The sequence below is a fragment of the Lissotriton vulgaris genome, chromosome 9, assembly GCF_964263255.1.
Source record: "Lissotriton vulgaris chromosome 9, aLisVul1.2, whole genome shotgun sequence".
Lineage (NCBI taxonomy): Eukaryota > Metazoa > Chordata > Amphibia > Caudata > Salamandridae > Lissotriton > Lissotriton vulgaris.
The window spans coordinates 544,683,120-544,703,834 of record NC_141697.1 but is presented as its reverse complement, the minus strand read 5'-3'; the positions used below and the strand labels follow the sequence as shown (position 1 = coordinate 544,703,834).

The following is a 20,715-nucleotide window of genomic DNA, read 5'->3' as shown; positions in this document are numbered from 1 at the left end:
CATTCCAAAATATAGATCACAAAAGAGGAACTACATGTCAGAAATTGTTTAATTTGTTTTCTAGCGTTGGTCCCTGGTATCTCAAATTCTTTCACCATCACACTGGTGCGGCAGGCCCTGCAGTGTCCACAAGGGTAAAACCCACTTAGCCCTCTAATGTGTTGGCCCTTACTATCCGAAATGTCACTCTTTACCAACATGTCTCTTAAATTACGGCCTCTTCTATACGTAATCAGTGGTCTTTCAGAGAGTTTAGGTCCTATAATGGAGTCTGATTTTAAGATTTTCCAATTATCAACCATTATTTTGTGAACCTGTTTGGACTTTTGGTTAAAGGTGGTTATGATTCTGGGAGAATCTGATGGATTAGTGGGTTTAGGCATGGGATTGAGGGTCTCTGATCTCTGAACATTCGAGGCTTTAGTGAAGGCTTTGGCCAGTACCCCCTCAGGATATCCCCTCTCCCGAAACCGTTTGAGTATGGTGTCACTTTCATGCATGAAATCTTCCTCTTTAGTGCAGTTTCTTTTGGCTCTTAAGAGTTCCCCATAGGGGATGCTCCATTTAAGAGGTTCAGGATGGGAGCTAAGGGCATGCAGTAAACTGTTACCTGCAGTGTCTTTTCTATGGAGTTTTGAAATGAGTGTGCCATTCTGATTCTCAATGCTAGTATCTAAAAACTCCACCCGTTCTCTGCTGATATTATAGGTCAGATGGATGTTGTAGCTATTTTGGTTCAGCTTGGCAATGAAGGAAATGGCTTCGGCCTCTGTGCCCTGCCAAATGACAAAGAGGTCGTCTATGTATCTAGACCATATGTGTACTTTTTTGAAGTCCTCCATAAAATCTACATTTGTCATGATTTCTTCTTCCCACTTTCCCAGGAACAAATTGGCGAAGTTGGGAGAAAAAGCCGAACCCATGGCTGCCCCGCGTATTTGTTTGAAATAATTACCTGTGATTATTAACATATATTAGAAATGTATTTCATGTACTAGTGAAGCATTCGCATGCCTCTCGAGAGATGACCTTTTACTGGTACTTTCCAGTTAATTTGCACATCAGAGTCTCGTAATGCAGCCACCTTTTATGTCAGCCTAACAATACATTAGGACAGTGGTATGATTAATTTGGAATTTATGTTATAATTTCCCTCATTATTTCTCCGATATTATGGGAAGAAGATGCGATTTTAGAGGCACAGTTTACTTCTGCAGACAAATGTCATATACCATACAGGCACTATATGATTCTACATGCTTGAGGAGAATGAGTTTATGTCTCCTTTCGTGCTTCTGTTGAAAATTTTATGTTTGCAAGTCTATGGTGTAATAGACATATAACGTGAAATGACTAGTTAATAATGGCCGACGCGCCTCATGCATTGAATGTGTCCTTCTACTATGTTTACCTAACATTATGGTCATTCTTGTTTGTACATAAGCTGTTCATGATTGGTTAAGGTCAAACGTGTGATCAAGGCACCCTTGTGCTGAAACGGGTAGCGTTACCTCGTGAATAAACCCCTTGTTTGCTGCACCTTTCCGAGTGCGTGTTTTTGCTTTTGAAAGCATTTTTTTCTGGACATGGTCAATACTCGGCGATGGGATTAGCCGAGCGCAACACGCCACCTGACTAAGGGATATGGATCCCGGTAAATAATCCTCTGCTCAAAGTTGAATATATATATATATATATATATATATATATCCTGGAAACTCAACCACTTCCCGATTCCACACACGGCGGATTAGGCGAGGAAAGAGACACAGACCTCCGTAGTTTCTTCTGGGCAGAGATGTTATTTATTTAGAGAGACCCAACACAACGCGTTTCAAGCCCGTAAGCCCTTGTAAGATATATATCAATACATATATCAGATATAATAAATACTCATAAAGATTATAAAAATAAATGTATATTTAATGTATGTTATAATTACATACTTATATATGTATACAAAAATACACATCACACATCGTACCTGGGATGTAATGTCACCTGAAAAGTAATACATGTAATATTAAACTAAATTTGACACCACATCACTTACCTAGCGTTGCTACTTCCACTCCGAGCAAGCCGAGCGGGTCTGCTCCTGGCCAATGACGTTGGCTCATTAGAACATCACTTGCTGGTGGGTGCAGGAGACCCCAGTGTGGCAGTGCATGCTGCAACCGACACTTCCCCACAGAACCTTGCACAGTGGTAGGCTGTAACCCTTGCTGGACCTACCACCTACTCTTAGCATGAGAGGAAGGTGTGCTGCACATATGAAATAAGCACTGCAACCCCATTCTTGATAAAAATGTGGTGGGGCGTAAGGCACCTTGCACCACCTTCAACCACATGGGGTGCTGTAATCTGAGACAGCGGAGCTGCCTGCCTCTGCTATAGCTAGGTGTGCATGTGTAAAAACATGTATTAACTGGAAAAAAAAGTAAAACAAACACACAATGGGAGTCCAAAAGTAATAAAAAGTCCAAATAAAGTTGAAAAGAGGTGAAAGGTGGAGCAGAATGGGATAGATTGGATTGGATGTGGCATAGGGATCAGGGAAAACAAGGGATAGCGAGGCAGGAGTAGGCTGAAGTAAAGCAAGTGGATGTGTGCTTGCATAACATGAGGTGCTAGTTACTGTGTTTTTTAAAGCATGAAATCAGTCCCCATCGCCTTACTTTTTTAACACAAGGTGTGAGGAATGCATTTTCATTTTGTGGTAATTTAGCATGGTTACGTGATTACACATATTTTGCACACCCCTACTCCAGATTATGGAAACTCTTACCATCTCTCTTAGAGCTCTGCTTCTGATGATAATCAGACTTATTCATAGATCTGTTCTGTAACAATACCCAAGCTTACTAAGAGCTCCATGTGGTAATGCCCATACTCAGTGAAAGTACTGGAATTGACACTACCTAGGCACACCAAGAGTCACTCAGAACTCACCTACTGAAAATTCCCCGATTCACTCAGACCTCTGCTACTGACAAAATAGGGACTCGACAAAAGCTCAGAGTCCAACTGACTATGAATAATGGTACTAATAAAAGCCTAACTCAGAAATACTCAGTAAGAGCATTGATACCACCCACACTGTTCTTGAGTTCTGCTACTGCTAATGCTCAAACTCACCAACAGCAGAGTACTAATGATAGGGCTAATTCATAGCTCATGCTGACTGACTTTGAGCTCTACTTCTGACAATGCCCAAACTCACTAACAGTATGGATTTGCGTATACCCATGCTCACTCTTAGCTCTGATAATGACAATACCCAGGCTCACACAGAGCTCTGCCGCAGAATATTCTCAGACTCACTCAGAGCTCGACTATGGATAACGCTCACGATCACTAAATGCAATGGTGCTGATAATACTTCAACTCACTCAAATCTGTGGATTCTAAAAAACTCAGGTTCACACATAGCTCTCAGGAAGAGCACTAAATGAGTGTTGATCCCTGAGTGAAAAGCAGTGATTCTGCATACCAGAAGCAAAGCTCTGAGGCACCCTGGGGAAAGACAGATTCACTCTGAGCTCTATTCCTGCTGATGCCAGACTCACTCAGAAGTCTGCTTTAGATGATATCCTAAATGATTCAGAGTTCTGCTTTTCAAAATCAAACCAAAATCATTCAGTACTGCTCATATTCAAACATTTCTAATATGTATTAATTCTTTTCAGGTTTTTTTATAGTGATTTGCTCTCCTTAATTATATTACAAATTGGTGCAGTGTGGAGACGGAAATTCACTTTGATCTCTATTCCTGAGAATAACCAGACATACGCAAAACTTGAAATTTGTAAAATGTAAATTCATTGAACTTGATACTCTATTACACCCTGGCAAATATTGTTATTTATTTTTGAATCAGGGCACAGCAGAATAAGGCAAACTGTGCCTACTATCTGATCAGTAAACTACAGTTTATCACTGGGAGAAAGTGACGCTTTTTGCGTGGTATCATGCGTGTTTTGTGGGCTGATGCTGGTAGGTTTTTTGACTTAGGTCACTTAGACTGCTAACCAGGCCCCTCCGTGCATATGCTCTGACCCTAACATATATCAAAATTGGCCAATACCTAATGGGTATATTTAACTTTCGTGTAAGGCCATATTATATGCTACCTAACATACATGCATGTCATGAAAAGTTAAATGTTAACTAAGGAACGCAGCACTGCTGTGCCATCTACAAGTTTGACCTGGCAAACATGACTCCAGGTCTACCACTGTAGGCTAGTTAATGTAGATTAAAACCTGCACCAAACCTTTCAAAATAACCCTTTTTGACAGGAGAAAATCGTCTTTCAATTTAATAATATCACCCCTGTGAAGGCCTTGCAGCCCTTAAGGCGGGATGTATGGTATTTAAAAGTAGGACATATAAAAACGAAAGTTAAAATGTCCTTACAGTGATTAGCACCGAAACTATAGCAAGGCCGGCTGGCCCGTAAAGAAACGCCCAGTAGCAGTATTAAATACTAATTCTGCTATCTCTTAATTGGGACCAGCTTGAAATATGATTACAACACTATTCTGAATTTTATTAAAATCCAAATTCAATTGTATAGTCCAAGTTTTAATTAATATTAAGGATAAGTAACTTTTTGAAGTATCATCTAGCTATGAGTTTTCACTTCTTTGAACAAATCAGTATTTAGCTTGCATTTATGTCTACTGAAGAGAAGTTGGTTAAATGGTAAACATTCTTTTAGAGGCTGAGGGTGGAGGCTTGAATAATTCAATTTGATATTTCTCTCAATGGGTTTGCCATAGAGGGTGGTGTAGAGGAGGGCATTAGCCACCCCTAATCAGTAAATCCAGAAAAGATTTTTAAGTATTGTCACTCTGCCTGATAAACTTTATTCCATTGCAATTCTGTTTATGGTAATGTTGCAATTTTGGAATTGATTGAGGAAGGAGGGAGATCCTTTCCAATTCATAAAAATATAATAAATGTCATGTTTCCTGAAGGGAATAGACGGTGCCATAATTCTGGCGGTTTCAGGTGGTCTTTTCTCTAATGTGTATTGCACTAAAAAGAACACCAAGTTTTGTTCACTAGAATCCCTCATATGTCTATGTTTATATATATTTTTAGTTAAATGAAGAACGTTGGTTATTATTTTTATCCACTGCGTTTATAAATAATAAGCATTAATGTGACACTTCCAGGCACCCTTTTTGGAACACTTTCTACACCTGTGGAAGAACAAAAGAGGGCTAGACTTACAGTCTGTGACCTGAGAGGAACCCTGAAGGACTGAACCTGCTCCCCCTTGTACTCAGGACAAAGAGGGGGACTCCAACGGTGGATTATCACAGTCAACATTGAAAGCAAGGAATAGCTGCAGTCAGGTAAGTCACATTTTATTTATTAAACAGTGATTATAGGTGGCTAATTTTATTGTAAGGAGAGAAGAGGGAGCTGGTAAGATGCATGTTAGTACTAAGATGTATGTTTTGAATGTTTTAACAACCATTTTAATTCCTATGCAGGTAGCGGTTGTAGGCCCATGTTGGGATGATTGTTTTTTTTTTAATTGGGATAAAAAAAAATGTAAAGAAAGTTTAGGATTTCTTTAAACCAAATTAAAAAAAACAGTTTTTTTATCTTTTTGACGTGTTTTTTTCAACAAAGTTTATTAAATCTATGACGCTCCAAAGAAACACATGGGAGCAAGCAAAAAATGGATGCCTTGGATCGCCTATTGGATTTTGTGGACATTTTGGAATTTATTTTCTGGATTTTTCATTGATGCTAGATTTTTGGAGCATGAGGACTTTTGGTTTTTGGATTTTTTTAATTGTTTCAAAGGATATGGTGGCATTTCAATCGTATGGATGGTGGATTGCATCAATTTTTGCCAAAAAACACAACTTTTTCTGGATTTTCTGGGGGGATTGCGTTTTTTAGACTACACATGACATTTTCCAACAGTGATTTTGCAGGAAAATATGGCTATGCAAAGCTGTGTCTCCTTTGATAGCTTACAACAGGTTTTGGATTGCTTCATGGATTATAAATTTGAAAATTTTGATTAGTGAAGTGCTCAAGGCTCTTGGTGAAGGATGGTTGTTTAAGAATCACCAAGAGTTGGAGAAAGAAGACAATACCAGGTAAGAACCCAGCATTCGTTTAATTTAGAAAAACCATTTCAATTTTTTTTTTATTAAATGCAAAACAGGATAGAATTGGTGTTAATGTCAGTTAAAAGTGTAGTATGTGTGCATTATTGTCTAGGTAGTCTGAGCCACCATAAATAAAAACTGTTGAATTTGTCCCAATAGTCGTTCTGACATTGCTTTTGTTCTTTTGGAAATTCATGGGTTCAGACTACCAGTCAGTGATTGCGCTATTCTCATTTCTTGGAAACGTTAAACCTTGCTCAAAATTCTTAAGAGTTGATAAAAGTTTGGGTGAGGTTTTCTGATTGATTTGTTGAAGGAGCTGTGCCATCCCTCAATGGCATTATTAGTCTTTGCACTTCTCTCTAAGAAGGTTGTGTAACAGTTCGAGCACTTAAGAGGGAATCTTGGCTTCCTCCTGCAACGCGACCTGCTTAGATCGCCAATCCATGTTTGCTCAAAGTAATTTAGTGAGGGTGCCAATTTGTCATCGTTGTAAAATACTCAGGGGGCGATTTTTATGCGGCTGACTTGGTTTTCTCCCTTCTGGGTGTTGTTGAGTTGCTCTGAAATGAAAACTTGCCATTAACAGCGGTGTTGTAAATTATTATTATGTAAAGAGCTGTAATTTTTTGCTATTTTCTACTTTCTTTTTTTTACATTGATTGTTGTTTGTGTTCTTTTGGATACTGAAGAGAAATGTTTTGGTTAGTATTGGCTGTAACATTAGGTTTTTCAAACATTTTACCTCTCAAGGTCTTTTGCTTGGTACACAAGTGCTGTGATTATGGTTTGGAGAAAACATTATGGTTTTGTTCATACATTTTTTATTGATTTTTTCACTGGTCCTGTGTTCCTGTGTGCAAAAGGTGTAATGACTGTATGTTCCACTGTAAATGCATTGCATTTAATAAACCAACAACTGACCAGCAGTTCTCAGAGGCAAGCACCCGGTGGAGTTAGAATTGTAATTTAGCCCTCCACCACTGACTAGCACCTTCCCTGAGGCAAAAGCCCAGTGGTGTTAGAATAGTACTTCTGCCCCCAACACTGACCACCACTTTCCCTGAGGTAAAGACATTTTTAAAATTATATATTTTTTTTTAATTCAGCTAAGCATAAATTTACAGGGGTTTGTCTTTAGGCAAATAATTCAAATGTTAATGCTGTATGTCTATGTCCAAACTCTGGAAATGTATTATAAAATAAAATTCGTTTTAGGTTTCGGAATTATTTCTGTTCTAATTAAATGTATTTTATGTTATACTTTCACTTACTTCAGTCAATAGATGGCAATGTTTGGAATCCGAATTGTGAGCATTTGGTCACCAGGGAAGTCACTGTACCACTGAGCACAAAATGGTGGTCGGCTGAATTTACACATTTTTGGGGGGTTATCGAGACTTTAAAAGAAAGTATGCTTTGAAATAGATTTCTGCGCTTTATTGAGAAACTGACAGAATGTATATTTATTATGTAGTGAAAATGTGAGTCTTTATGTGCTCCTTTAGAATGGCAACCATTTTGTCTAGACATTGGTTGTAGAGTTACAGTGGATATAGTGGAAGGATCCCAGTTTCCTTTGTTTTGTAATGCACACATTGGTTTTGCCATTGACCCTATTGTGTTTTTACTAAAATAGTTATGATGTGTACTTCTATTGATTTACATTGGGAAGAGTATTGTAATTTTTACGTCTGCAATATATCAATATTTGTTTATTTGTTTATTTCATTTTTCCAGGATTTTTCTTGGGAGCATCAAAAGCATTTTTACATAGGTTTAGTATGCATTGCAATAGCATGTATTGAACAGGTGTGCGTGGTAATGTTATGCGTTGTAATGGTACTTTCAATGTATCCCTATGGAGCTGCATTGTAATGTATGTGTTGCAAAATCATGCATTGTAATCTTAGGTGCGTTGTAAACTCCACATCGTAAAAGCATGCGTTGTAATGGTATGCGTTTTAACGTCATATATCCGTTCTTGAGAGTTTAGCAGCATTATTACTTACAACTTCAATAATTCATACCTCCTATTCTTATTGGATTTTTATTGTGGTTTTGATGTCATTTTGTGAATTAAAGATGTCTCTATTTTTCTAAATTCGATGGATTTTTATTGTGTTTTTCGGTATTTTGGCCTTTTAAACTGTTTTGGTACTACTAATGCTTTACATATTTTCTATAAGTCAAGCCTGACTGCTGTGTGTCATAGGTAGCAGGGGTTGATCTTGGGTTTAAATTACTGAAACCTTGAACTGAATCTAATAAGTCACGAACTTTATTATATGTGGAGGAATACCATCTTCCTCAGGTAATAATTAACTTTCTGACAATCTTAAATTTGTTTTATAAAAACGTGTTTTCATCAAACTGCAGCTGACCAGCAACATATACTCTTAAAATAAAAATGCCCACACATCTACAGGGATTTGGGCTATGGCTATCATGTAGACGTATTATTAAAAAACAAATATCTTGAAGAAGGGGAAACATACATATCTCTGTGAAAAAAGACAAGTCCCATGTCCCACCATATTTCATTTAGATAGATATGCAAAATAGATGCACTGTGAATTGTCAAACATCTACTACATTCATGCACCTGCACTTACTGCAGAACTATCAGCGGTGTGCTTTCTGTTGTTATCTCACACATTATCTGCTCTGGATACAAGTATAAATGATTGACAGCTACTGGACTGGCTGAAATGTATAGCTGCCCATCTCAGTCATATGTTTGACTAGTTATGAATGTAATTTGTTTTTAAGGGCATTTCAATCCCTGTGGAGAAGTGTAGGAAATCATGATCTGTTTGCAGTGTCCCCCAACCCCCCCCCTCATTTTGCCTACTAGATGTTGGTTTTCTGACTTTGACTGTGCGCTAACCAGACCCAGGAGCCTGTGCTCTTATTAAAAGTATATGGTAATTAGGTGTCATTACAATTGGTACTGACCTTCTAGATGTAAGTCTCTGGTATATAATTGAGCATGTAGGTTTAGAGGCCCTACATACTTAATGCACTTAAGTGTGCACTACTGTGTTGCCAGCTGTCATTTTAAAGGCAGCACTGCTCGTCAGGCTACATTACAATTATACACAAATTCATCTTTGAAATTAAAGGTACTTAAAAAGCCTTAAAGTATCTTATTTTGACATACAAGTCACCAGTAAGGTCTCCCTAGGTTACCTTGTAACTTTAAACATGGTGATTATAAAATATATTTTATATGCCCTGGTGAAGAAAGACCGCCAATCTCGTTTTCCCCATTGTCAAAAACTAGCTCAATAGGCTAACAAGGGAATATTTTATTTAAGTATAAATATTTACAAGAGCGACCTAGAAATGTAATTCAAAGACTTACATTAATAGTCAGAATAAATCCAACAACTTGCCACTGTTCAATTTGTTATAACTATTACAGAAAATAAGTTATAGAACTTTCTTTACATTAAGGAAAAAACATAGCCTTACAGCTGCCCTCTCTCTATTGGCCAGCTTCCGCCATGCTGAGCCAAGCTGTCTTAATGAGGTGTGAAGTGGCCTTCTAGAGACACAACGGATTTACTGTGGGTGGAGAACTGCAGCTGCAGAAGCACAAGGTAGGATTTGGGTGGAGTAGTCGGACTAGTCTTCAAAGGGAAAATGGCACTTCTGACAGCACAGGGTCACCCCCCCCTTCCTGCACACCCACCACACAAGAGCCCCTGTAATTAGATTAGTGAAGGTGCTGGAAGAGGAGTGTTAGAGAATCCTAGCCAAACTAGTGGCTTGGCGTAGATCTAACTCTCCAGGAGAGAGTTTCTTCATTTTGAATTTTGGAAGAATAGTACTTTCTGGGGCAAGAATATGCTACACTTTGGAGGAAGCGGTCATATTGAAGATCATTAGAAGTGGCATCCCTGTTGGAAGACTCCTCACTTACTTTGTTCTTTATGAGAGGACTGCTGAGTGTTTATCAAGTTATCACCATCAAGCTTTGAGGGGCTCAACTTTTGGATACAGGGAAACTCGGAGGGGCTGGCCTACTACATATACCCACAAGACGTGCCTATAATATCTGCCTTGAAAAAGTCTTGCAAAGAGACGAAACACGTGTCGGCGGTGTGAGCTGAGAAGTCTAATCTACACATGGATTTTTAATAAAGAATTTAAAGAATACTACTTGGTTTGGATCTCTGAATCAGTTGTTGCAATATAAGAATTGGACATTGTGCATATCCAACCGCGAAATAGTTATCATATGTTTGTTGCAATCGTTTCTAAGGAAAGATCTAGGACTACCTAGAGTTTACAATACTTTAACATTAGGTGGTGTGCTAACTTAGCCTGCTCCTAGTTTAGGATGATATGCACCTTGTGCGCTTTACAACACTCCTGGTGGTGAGTGCGTCTCAGGCTATACAAGCACCCATTATTTGTTGGTGAAAATCCATGATGAGTTTATAACTACACATGTATTTCTGTAATCTTGAGATCTATTACCATATGTGCAGACGCTTCTCCTTGAATGAGGAGCACACTACCACCGACCTCTTTGTAACTATCCCTAAGGACTTTGCCTGGCTTCACAAGGGTTAAGAAGTGGACTTCCCGCAAGCTACAGTTTAACAGAGCACACCTGCATCATCTCCAACAGCTGCGTCCAGTAATTTGGTCAGGTACATTATGGGAATTTTAGTCCCAAAATCCCAAAGTTCATTGCAGAGCTTCTAGACCCTTGGATTGGTGTTTTAGACACTTTGAACCCACAAGAAAAACTTCAGGAAGAAGTTCCAGAAAATTAGAGAAAATATGAAGCAACTTTTGGGAAAAGCTCCATGAGGTGATTGACCTGACATTGAGAGTCAAGCCGACCAAGTCGAACTGCAAATCGACTGAGGGCTCCCGCTGAACCAAGCCGATGACATCGGCACGAATCCGGCCTGAAAAGGAGCCTTGCTTGACCTCGAGAGAAAAAGCTCCAGAAACATTTCTAAGTACAAAGGTAAAATTTGGACCAAGATCTTTTGCTTACAGTATCCGATCAGGGCTCCATTGTGGTCAGCTTCAAACATTGACTTTGTCCCGGTCAAGCGCAACCAGATGTCCCAATTTGGCGCTATTGTTTTTTTTATCACTAGATAGTGTGTATTCTTTAAAAATGTATTTCTCTGGTTCCCTGCATTGGATGATGTCATTTTGGTGTCATTTTAAAGGTAAAAATATTTCCAATTTTCATAAATTGGTGTTGGATTTTTATTGTTTGTTGCGCACTACTTAATTAATGTATTGGTGGTTTAAATGATTTACACACCTGTCTTTTAAGTGAAGCCTGCCTGCTCATTGACGGCTACTAAGAGTTGAATAGGAGATTAATTTATTGAGACCCTAACATAACTTTTATTGTGTTTGTGGCCTTATTACTAGTAGTAAGGCACTACTTATCACTCCCAATAAACCACTTTCCAACAAGGAGCAAAGAGGAACATCAGTCACAGCAGGGTGTGGCACTTATCTGCTGTTTTGCCGAGGGGAAGGTGAAGTGCAAAAACATTTCTGTCTGTGCTGTAACAGTGAGAGCTCACAAAACGTGTGGCAGCTACTCTCTGATGCATGGTTCCCATGTTTTCTTCAGAGTAGCATCGCAGCTTTTTGAAGGTGCATGCCTTTCTGGAAGACTCCAAAGTTTCCAACAGATTTGCCAGACATGAACGACTCTTACGAGTATCCAGGAGTAGCCGTTGCTTGTCCTGGCACTTCGGCTGGTACACTTTAACACAGTGTATAATATCAGTGGCACCGCCTTTGCTAGCGCTGATGTCAGTGGCCAACAATGCAGTGGCAGGTACAGAAAGTGAAGAGGATTTAAAGAGATCTGTTTACATCCCGTTGCTTTCACTCCTTGCCCTATCCCGAGCCTTGTAACTGCAAATAGAAAGCTAGTGTGGGTTAAAAGGGCAAACTTCTGATGGTACCCGGTTCCAATGTATGAAATATCCCTTCTGAAGCCACTGGCCTTTTTGGTGGTTTTAAGTCCATGATTCCTGGCACCTCCCCCTAAAACGGATTCGCTCATACTTTGTTTTCACCTCTACAGTGAGTTTCTTCCCATCTTCTTGCTTTCCATTGATCCTGGCAACTTTCCTTAGGTGTGTGACAGCCTCGGGGGCTCTGTCATTCAGAATGAGCCAACGGGCTGATTCGGGTATAAACCTAGAGAAAGAGAAAGAATCCCAGTAAGTAACTGATGAAGCACTTCATAAAACAGATTAGACTGTGTTTATCTGATTTAGAAGGATTTACCCAAGTTTTCATTAATATCCATTTATAACAAACAATAATCACATCCATTGGAATGCACACAGACCAATGCAATGACCGTGTGAAGGTTAAAAAAACTGCTATATATTATGATACCTGCTTCCAGCTGCAGCCATGTTTTTATCACTCATGATAACCTTGCCCACAAGATGTGCTCATCTTTGAGACTTCGGTACTGATTATAAGACTGTTGTTTTTTCTCTGACGCCTGGGTAAACATCTCTCTATGCACGCATCAGAACTACGAGATGAGGGTTATTTTTAGTACATCAGATGACTAAGGGATGTGTTAAATACCTCAAACTTCTTTACATTTCAGCAGGTCAAACCTGCTAAAAGTTAACAGAGGAAAACCCTGGGGTAAATACAGTTTCATGCAGATTTTGCTGCGTTAAACATCACAATATGCATGTTATTCCCAAGGTGCTAGCACCTAATAAATAACAAACGGTGCAGCACTGGTATTTACCAGGTGTGATGAATAGTTCCTAAATTGGTAATCAGGCCCTTAAAAAGGTTTTGCCTTGGAATCTGAGGCATTAAATCATCAAAAATGCTTGTTCAGCCAATAATCCTAAAAATTCTGTTACTTTGGAAGGCCATCTACTAATTCTCATGAGCTGAGCTAGGCACTTGTATGTACATTTAGAGGGAATTTGTTCAAGTGATCAATACTAGAAACCATATACGTAGAAGACTAAAGATTGTGTGCTGGCTTCTCTTAGGGAGCTTGACTCTTACCAGACAATAGGGTGGCCCTTGCCAATTTCTGAGTCACAGACTATTATTTTTTTTAATGAATGACTGCCTGTGTATACAACAGAATTAGTAAATAAATATGGCCATGGAGCAAAGTACTTAAAGATAATGAAATCACAGTAAGCAAAAAGTAAAAAGCCAAATTAATTGGATGTCTTCACTTCTGACCGCCTAATTACAATGTAGGCGGTCGGAAATGACACCGGACAGACATTCCGTCAGAATTCCAGCAGGCTCATATGGATGGCGTTTTACGTCATCCGGATTACGATGCTCGGTTTCCGTCAGGATTTCCATGCTGGGCTTTCTGACATGGAAAGCCTGTCAGAAAGAGAGTTTGAGGGCCCCCTTCTATTTGCGGCATTCGTTTGGGGGCCGAGGGGGGTTGATCCCTGCAACATGTGGCAAGTACTCTGAGGTGCTTGCCATGCCATGCAGGGATGAACACAGCCTGAAATTTCCCTATGGGAGCTTGTGCTATGGCCAGTTTACAGCTGTATAACATGCTTCCATAGGGAAATGTGAGTTTGCAGGCGCACTATATGCGGTTGCATCGTAATTAGGCGGTCAGGACTGCCGACCGGAGGTCGTTCAGACCCATATCCACAATGGTGCCGGATGGATGCAAGTCTGCCTGACATCATAAAAAGCACCAAGGTTTGTAAGTGGACCAATAAAAAAGTAGAATGTAGATAGATGGATTACTTATTGGCTGTTGCATTCCGAAAAGCCAGTGGCTGTTTGCCAGACAAATGCATTGGTTATGACACAACAGTCAATGCCAGTTGAATGACCGCCCAAATGCTCAGCAGTATGTATGTAATGGGTAATATGAGCAATCAGTTATTGACACATGATCAGAACAGTCCTTCCCCCATCTGTGTCCATGCAAACAGTTAGCAACATGAGAGCAGAACAATGCATTTGCTGCCTCTAAGAAGTGACATGAAATAAGATCAATTCTCTGTCTGCAGACAATGCCAATAGATAAAACCTTTTCACCATGTGGGCGAGAGTGGCTATGAGAGGGTATGGCTTTGAACTGCCTGAAGATGCGTGGAGGGGCAGCATAAGGTGGTGTTGCAATAGTGAGGAACAGGCTGACATCCTTTCATGGCCTAAGGAGCTGCTCCTATCCTCTTAAAGCTACAAAACAAAGGTTTCTGCCTGAAGCTGCCTCTGCTGTCCAGGGAAGTATGCAATACACTCAAGGGACATTAAGGGTGAAGAACCACCCAGAAACGAGGTGGACACCTAATCTGCGAAGGGCTTTACAACTCACCCTGCGCTCACTGTGTCATAATGGCTTTTCTTCAGATGCCCATGTGAAGAGAGATGATATCCTGGGACAAGTGGGAGGCACAATATGGACTACAAATACTCAAAAGGATAGGTCATATGCCACAGGACCATCAGTGTCCCCACTGAATATATCTGCATAGGAAACACGCATATGACAGGCAAAATTTCTCACCCTCACATGGGTTAGTTAGGTGGAAGGCTGTGACCATAGTGAAAAATCACAACTGGAAGATGATACTGTACACACTTACATGGATCATGAGGAAAATGGCCACAACTGAATTTTCCAACTGTTGATCTGCACTCATAAAATGTAATTCTGTTGAGAATGTTGTGCAAAGTTTCCCTAGATGCTCATACTCCATGTGGGCAATTTAGTCCTTCCCATAGTCACTGAAATTAATCTAGATCCCTTCCATAACATTCCCCATTGAGCAGATCCTCGACCCTCTCAAAGGTCAGCACTCCTAAATCACCAACATCTCACAAGGCCAAGGTATTGGAGAATACAATGCAATACAAAATTTACCTTCAAGAACACCAAATGTAAACTGGAACTACAAGGCAGTCCGAAGGAAAAAAAACATAAATCAGTGAACAGGTATATTTTGATCATGATTATTTTCCATTTTTAGTAGCACCTGCAGTGCTTAATTTGAGCCGGTGGTTTCTGGTGCTCAGCGCCGGCACTTAATTGCCAGCACCGGGGCTTATGACAGTCTGACACATGTTAATGGTGTTTGCCAAATTTAGGTACAAGCACAACATCTGTTATTAATTCAATTTACATTTTCAATGACTAGTATTTGCCACCCAAGCCATTCTTATAGATTTTGGGCCCTGGAATAGTATGAGTTGTCACACTTAAGAGTATGATGATTTGCAGTGTGATGGTGCTGTCATTGGCAGCGCTGCTAGGCAACTAATGGTGCAAGCTGGATTGTCCTCCTTTCAAGGGCCCCAGCACTATCTTTTTTTATAAATTAGGCAATCAATGAGCACCTACCATGAGAGGAGGAAAATGAGGAAAAATGGAAGGGACAAAGCAAATTGAAGCCAACGCCAGTCCCGGATACCATACGCCAATCCAGCCAGGAGAAGTTGCCCCAGGGGGTATCCGTGCCCTTGCAGGCTTACCGCCAGCGTGCGCCCTTGGAGAGGCATCCACTCCAGAACTAGAAAAGAAACAGGAAAGTATCTGACATCATTGTTGTAGTATTCTTGCATCTGGTTTATGTTATACATGCTTTCTCCACCACCAGTCCAGCTTGTAGAATGTTGCAGGTATGATGCACAAGAGAATGTTGGGTCTCTGAGGTCTTGGGTTGACAGTTGACATTGGACTGAGCATCATGCTAGATGCTTCTGGTGGGGCCGTTGTACCAACTCAACTGCATATCTTCTAATAAACATCTTATCATCATCTACTGTGTGGGACCTCATCACTACATTATTTATGGCGACGAGGATGGGATCAACGAACCTACCACTTTTACAGATGAAGTGCAACTATTTTCAACAAAGTAAGCAAAAGATACCTCTCAAGCAAGAAACCTAAAAAAAAAAGCATAATTAAATCAAGAGCAACCTGACAAGCAAGAGAGAGGTCACGCCTGTATGCCCCACCAGAGTCCACTTCACCGGACAGCTCAAGAACAGGCGTGCTACAACATCTAGCAATTAGTCAACAAGCTGAAGCCTTCAAAGTCACAAGAAACCTGATACTACAAAAAGAAACGTCTGCAGACTTAAAGAAAAGAAGGTAAACAGGGGCTGTGTGTGTGATATTGCCACCTGTTAAGGGGTTAAAAAGTCGGAAGGCATCCACTTTACTGATTTGTGACTGTGCCACTTTACTGTTTTGTGACTGTACTTTTAAATAGACTGCCAACCCGAGGTTAACGGAGTTTGTGACTAAACTACGTGGTTGTCTCTTTTATTTCAAGCCACTTTCATTTTCTTTTCATCTGCCTGATTATTTTTGGGAGCATGTGTTGTTACAAAGAACAAGAACTTGTCACCTAACAGCTTGTAGTGACGCACAGCGATAGCTTGTTTTTAAAGCCACAGTGACAATGTCAATGTCTGTTTTTAAGTTTACCATTCACCACAGCTTAAAGCATAACGTGAGTTGGAGAGACTGTGGCAGCAATTTGAACTACGTGAGTTGGAGAGACTGTGGCAGCAATTTGAACTATGTGCCAGCACTTCTGCCTCTTCAATGATGAGCAATATCTTGTGTTAAAATAATTGACAGCCTCTTTCACTGGCCGTACTTTCTTTTGCTCAGCGGCAGAAATGCGTACTAAATTTTGCTAAGGGACGCTTTAAATATCGAGTAACGTGAATGTACCTGTTTTAGTCAGGAGGCTAACTGCTTACTTGGAGCCAGTATTTCCGTTGGTGAGGAGCTCCTTTCTCCTCCTCTGCCTGCTTGATATGGTGACGCAATCGAACCTTGCAGGAGGGTTCAGTGAAGGGGACGCGTCATGTTTCTTGTCACTGACTCGTCAGCACGGCAGCATGCTTCCTCAGTGGTACCGCACCGTGAGCCACCCAGAGCTACGTAATGAGCGTGCCGCCATTATGTGTTTTCAGTTAGTTCTGCGTTAATGTTGCCTTAAGAGGATGAGGAGGTAAAGCGTTGTAATGAACGTTGGAGCAGTATTTAAGAAACAAAGTATTAATGAGGGCAGCGTTACAGCAGTGTTCAGCACCGTGGTCGGACATCAGATTTCCGACGGGCATTATAACAATGAAAGACAAATTTAGCAGCACACAAGTAACGAGGTCAGTCATCAGTATTCCGAAGGGCACGTGCACTATGAATTGCTTAAAAAGAAGAAAAAAAAGAACAGCACACAGGAAACGACTGGTGTAATATTTTTTTTTTTTTTATGGCTGTATGAAAAGTATATTTGAAATATGTCGTAGTTGTACAATCTATTTCTCGAAGCACTTTTTCTTTCACGATTTTGTGTTACACTGCCATCTAGTGTCCTTTAGTAGCACAGGACTTGGATTAGGGTTTCTTCAAGTATGTAGAAGGAAATTTCTTTTCTTTGTTCTTCACTCGGAGAGCTGTTTTTATGGGAAGTATATTTTCTTGGCGCTAGTACTTTATTTTTAGGGGATTTATTGTTTAGGAGCTGGTTTCCTTACATTTGGTATTCAGTTGAGGTAGTGCACACCTTTTCACTGATTTCGTACCCCTCAGTTTTGTAGGTCTAGCAGCTTTAACATTTCTTACGTCTCACTCTCATTTTTCCTTTTACATTTGCTCATGCAACAGTACGATTTGTTTTTTTTTCTGGTGTATGTATCTAGGGGGTTCCAGTCCCACCTATGTAATTAGTATTGGGTGTTAGTCCCATATACTTAGTGTTTAGGGGGCGTTAGTCCCACCTACGTTCTTAGTATTGGGTGTTAGTCCCATATACTTAGTGTTTAGAGGGTATTAGTCTCACCTACGTTTTTTTAGTAATGGGATTTATTCCCATATACTCAGTTTTTACATGGATTTTCTCAACATGGTATGCTTCTTTTCCGTCCCTCATTGGGGCAGGATTTGGGTTGGAGTCCCATTTTCCTCAGTTTTACATTAAGCGTCTTTTGTTTTAGAGGCAGGATTTGGGTTAAAGTCCCATTATCCTTAGTTTCACATTCTAATTCTTTTGTTTGAGAAGCAGGATTTGGGTTGAAGTCCCATTATCTTTTGTTTTACACTTTCCGTCCCTTATTTTAGAGGCAGGATTTGGGTTACAGTCCCATTATCCTTATTCTTACATTTTCTGTCTTTTGTTTTAGAGGCAGGTTTTTGTGTTATAGTCCCTCGTTTTTTGGGGCTGGAATTTGGGTTTTAGTCCCTCTTTCCTTGTTCTTGCATGGAAATGTTCCTGACTATATGTTTATTTTTATCTTTCTGGTGGGAAGATGGGTAATGTTGACATCTTTTGTTGTTGTAATTTTTATCCATATTTTCATGTGTTTAAAATGTTCACACTCTCGTGTTTTGGTATATTATTATTATTATTATATATCTTTGAGAGTGGAACTATTTTGTACATTTGTTTTTGTACTGTGCCTTTCCTTCTTGCATGCCTGTCTGGCCAGTAGGTGTGTTTGTCGGTTAGTCATCGGTATTTTCAAGCTTAGTCTTCCTCCTTGTTGTTTCCTTTTGTTCGGTTCTTGTCTTTCTTTTGTTATTTAAGGAAAGGAGGATGGGTATGTTCTTCTGTGTGTTTTTCTTTCTTTGGTTCTTCCTTACCCGTGTTTTCTCCTTTTTATGTTCTTTGTGGAAGAGAGGGGTTATTGTTGTATTCTTTTCTTTGGTTCTTTATGACCAGCGTTCTTTCTTTCTTGTTCGTGGTTCGTTCTGACCAGCGTTCTTTCCTTTTTGTTTCCTTTGTGGAAGAGAGGGGATGATGTAGTATTCTTGCATCTGGTTTATGTTATACATGCTTTCTCCACCACCAGTCCAGCTTGTAGAATGTTGCAGCTATGATGCACAAGAGAATGTTGGGTCTCTGTGGTCTTGGGTTGACAGTTGACATTGGGCTGAGCATCATGCTAGATGCTTCTGGTGGGGCCGTTGTACCAACTCAACTGCATATATTCTAATAAACATCTTATCATCATCTACTGTGTGGGACCTCATCACTACAATTGTCTGGGAGGAGGACCACATACAATAAAGGCACTGGTAACTACCAAAATGTATGTGCAACCTCTACACATCCCACAAATCAAAACAACAATATGGCACTATTGGAACTACATCTGCCCCAGGTTTGGCATGTCTATGTGTACATCAGTTTGAGAGGAACAAAATATAAGCCAATAACGATCCTTAGTGTGCACAATTTGGCTTGTGACGCTGCTATAGCGACAAGATCTTTGTCATCTGGCCGAGCTCTAATGATTCTACAAACAATTTGTTTTAGAGTTAGTACTACCCAAAACACGGTTCTTAAATTCACCATTTCCATGAGCAACCAGGAAGTTTATTTTCTTGATTCGTCAATAAATGCAAATGCTGGTAACTTACTACCAAAGGGTACAATAAGCCAACAGATAGGAATAACCTCCTATAATTCGAAAGTGCACATCCTGGCTTACTAAGGGAAAACTTGCTATTTGGGGAATTATTATGAATAAGGCAGAAATGCTCTGACTTACAAGATTACAAAGCTGAGGCTGAAAAATTAACAAACAGTTAATCAATGGACAGTGCTCTAAGCACATACTGGAAAAGGCAAATAAAACGGTCCAAGTTTAATTATATGAGACTCTTCTGGAAGACACACATAAAGAGGATCCTAAGCAGTTAATATGTGAGAGTACCTACAGCAAATCTAACCATGTAAGGAAAATCGTAAATAAACACTGATGCATACCGAATTCAAACTAATTCTTGAAAAAACGATACTCTTGTTCAAACTAAACACCATGTTGAGGGATATATTGGTCCTGACCAGACCAAAAGGATCAATTAACTAAGATCAGAACACCTTATGAAACATGCCACTTGTCAATGGACACTGTCCTTGTGGACAATGTTCCGTGTGCTCTTTTACAGCACAAATTAAAGCTATTGACCTTGGTCTTAACCAGGTCATCAACCCAACCATGGGAACATTGTAATCATACAAAATGCAAATCTATGAACGTGGTCTACCTGAGCCAGTGCCCTTGCGGCCTCAAACACATAAGGATGACGTCTAGAAAAGCCTGTTGTGTCACCGACTACAACGCAACAATATCATTATAGATGATTTATTCACAAAGCTCAGACCCCCTGGTATAAGCTCTTCATATACCTTTAACTGTCTCTGCCAGCACTGCTCACACTCTGAGCGCAGTACATTCCAGTTAAGCTCATCACATTTCATAACACTGTGAACACAACACCACCCCCCCTTAAATTCAATTAAGATAGAACATTACAATTAGTACAAAAATTCTAATACCTATGGGAAAGGTAAGGTAATATAACAACATATCATGGTGAAGTATAAATACTACCTGTATAGACCACTAAATATGTTACAAGCAGTATTATTATGTTCCAGTAGAATAATATAAAATATTAATTCAATTTGAAATTCCGCAATATGAAGAATAACTACAGACCATGCACAGATAGGTAACATCTCTATGCTGAAGACAACAATGTTCATTAAATGCTGGTGTTAGCTGCTATGTAAAA

At 39.8% G+C, this 20,715-nt stretch overlaps 1 protein-coding gene across 1 annotated transcript in view; it reads right to left on the bottom strand.

The window, feature by feature from the left end:
• LOC147691746 (solute carrier family 22 member 6-A-like) overlaps positions 1–20,715 on the bottom strand; it is a 165,835-nt gene that overhangs the window by 5,036 nt on the left and 140,084 nt on the right. The window contains exons 5-6 of the mRNA XM_086938030.1: positions 15,514–15,682; positions 12,215–12,338 (exon numbers count right to left, since the gene is read on the bottom strand). Coding sequence (XP_086794156.1) covers positions 12,215–12,338; positions 15,514–15,682 — 293 coding nt within the window. The remainder of the gene's footprint in view (positions 1–12,214; positions 12,339–15,513; positions 15,683–20,715) is intronic.